General features: G+C 35.5%; 1 protein-coding gene across 1 annotated transcript in view; it reads left to right on the forward strand.

Annotated features, from left to right (window-relative positions):
• Positions 1 to 2,498, forward strand: part of cracdlb (cracd like b) — a 15,099-nt gene extending 12,601 nt beyond the window's left edge. Inside the window, exons 10-12 of the mRNA XM_016539854.1 lie at positions 425 to 729; positions 1,858 to 1,939; positions 2,047 to 2,498. Coding sequence (XP_016395340.1) covers positions 425 to 729; positions 1,858 to 1,939; positions 2,047 to 2,225 — 566 coding nt within the window. The 3' untranslated portion in view covers positions 2,226 to 2,498. The remainder of the gene's footprint in view (positions 1 to 424; positions 730 to 1,857; positions 1,940 to 2,046) is intronic.
• Positions 2,499 to 2,740: the final 242 nt, after the last annotated feature.

Genomic DNA, 2,740 nt, shown 5'->3' on the forward strand with positions numbered 1-2,740 from the left:
TCAAATAGTTGTATCTCGGCCAAATATTGTCCGATCCTAACAAACCATACCATGGAAAGTTTATTTATTCAGATGATGTATAAATCTCAATTTCAGAAAATTGACACTTAAGACTGGTTTTGTGGTCCAGGGTCACACTTGCCATTTAAGCAGTGGTTTTCTGTGAAATTGTTGATACAGCAACAACAGACTTCAGTGAAAAAAACTCAAATTTTACAGCACTAATTCAAATAACAGCACAGCCATGTCAGTCAAAGAAAACAGAGGAAATTGTAAACAGAATTTGTTGTCCAAAAGTATAATTATTGCTAAGAATTATGCAAAACCAATAATTTTTAGAGATATAACATAAAAACCAAAGTGAAACATACGATTCTTCTTAGTTGATGGGCATGCCTTAATAACACTGATTACTGTTTTACAGACGGAAGACCGCCTATCCAAAACACAACAGGAGCAAGTAAAGAGGCTGTGTCTGAGCCGGGCTGGATGAGTCTAGCTAGAGAGAAGACCAGAGCCTACCAGCCATTCTTGGGCAGATTAGCCACAAATCATTCACCAGTCCACCCTACATCTCCAACAGCTCCTCCTGCACAGCCTCCCAAACCAGCCTTACAGCCTAAAACACAGCTACTGAGCACCTCGCTTCATCCACTGAAAACAGCCTGCCTACAGACCTCACCGAGACCTCCAGCAAAACCAGCACCTGGAGGAACAAAAGACTGGCAGGTAACATATGGCTGGAGAGTACAAAACACACTTGCTTATTCTCTACTAATTATAAAATACTGCCTTCTGAATTTCATAACAGTGCTCCACACTGAGATCTGATCTGATCATCATCAGTCTGTCTGGAATCACATGAAGAAACAGAACAAACTGAGACACAATCCAGAAGAACTGATGCTTCAGGAGACCTACCTGCAAAGCTTTCTGAAAAACTCTGCGCAAGTGCACCAAGGGCAAAAGCTGCTTTAAACGCAAAGGATGCTCACACCAAATGTTGATTTAATTTAGTTAATAGAAGTTAATTGATAAAGAAAATCTATTTATGACATTATTTTTGACTGCATCCTCTTTTTACAGCATTTTTACACAAGTGCCTAAAGCTTTTAACAGTGCTGTAGCTTTGCAGGAGGTTTCTTGCAGCATCTTGGAGATGTGGCCACAGTTCTTCTGGATTGAGTCTGTCTCAGTTTGTTCTGTTTCTTCATGTAATCTCAGACAGACTGGATGATGATGATCAGATCAGATCTCTGTGTGGAGCACTGGCTGTTGTCAGACAAAAATCTCACTGGATTATTACAATTAATGGCAAAATTAATGTTTGGTCATGTAAACTGATATTTCCTACTGACACACTATAGCAAAAGATAGAAATAACCATTTTTAGCTGGTGAAAATACTAGTGTTCTAATCATTTTGGCCATCACTGTATATATCAAATAAAATATTCAATATATTTACATTGTAAGAAAAAATCGGTAAAAAGGGCACTGGTAATTTTCTTCCAGGACATTTTCTGTTAAGTTTACAGATATTTCCTTTAACCCTAAAGCACAACAATGAAAAATCAATACAGAAAATTCCTTCATATTAAAAACAGTACATTGGACCATTTTTTTCTGGACATTTCTTAAACTGTTGTATGTAATTGTTGTAGATATATCTATTTAAAATTCCATTTATATTGTAATTATATTGAATTACATCATTCCTTTGTAATGTTTCATATAATATCATATCATATATCATATCATATCATATCATATCATATATCATATCATATAATAATCATTAAGATGCATCCAGAATAATATAAGAAATAATAAAAGATGAATGATTTACTCTTTGCAGGACAAAGGCAGGAACAGTACAGCAGAAGATGACTCAACAAAGAGAGCAGCAAGACCCATAGCACCTAACAACAACACAGAAGGTAAAGCACTGCTTTGACTTTCATTTTTAAGTGTTTGTACATTTTTTTTGCGTTTTAAAGTTTACCATTTGGTATTAATATTGTTGTTTGTGTATGTTCTTATTTAGTAGCACTTACTGTCACATGTGAGCCTCCAGCAACCTCATCATCATCATCATCACCAACAGACGTCTCTCCGCAGCAGCAGCAGCAGCAGCCACGGTCAGATGGAGCTCAGCCGTCCTGGATGGAGCTCGCCAAGAGGAAGTCTTTAGCCTGGAGTGACAAAACTTTAGACATTCAGTGATGAACTGATGAAGTGGTGCAATATCTAACGTTACAATGAATGAATGTAATACTGTGCGTGTTTGTACATGACTGATCGAGTGTGAGAGAGTGATAGATTAAAAAAAAAAAATTGAATTCATTTGCATTAATAAGATGTTACTTAGATCTACACAAATGTTTGTAATGTGATACATGGTTACTGATCAAGCCTTGTTATATACATAATCCTTATCAAAGAAGAACATGTATATATGTAGTTCATCATCATCTCTGTAGTATGTTGTTACATCAAAACAGCTGATTCCCAAATCTGATACAGTGATAATAAACTATGAAGTTAAACAGTAGATAGTGTGGGCCGAGTCATTGCATTATATAATAATATATCATCGTGGCATAACAAAATGCAATATTACACAAACACATTTCAAGCAAAATAAACCTGTTTTTATAAGCATATTATGTGATTGTTTTATTAATTAATTAATTTTTATTTCAAAATTACAATATTCAGCAAGTTCTCGCGATATCTCA

The sequence above is a fragment of the Sinocyclocheilus rhinocerous genome, unplaced genomic scaffold (assembly GCF_001515625.1).
Source record: "Sinocyclocheilus rhinocerous isolate Xijiao unplaced genomic scaffold, SAMN03320098_v1.1 scaffold1148, whole genome shotgun sequence".
In the NCBI taxonomy this organism is placed as follows: Eukaryota; Metazoa; Chordata; class Actinopteri; order Cypriniformes; family Cyprinidae; genus Sinocyclocheilus; species Sinocyclocheilus rhinocerous.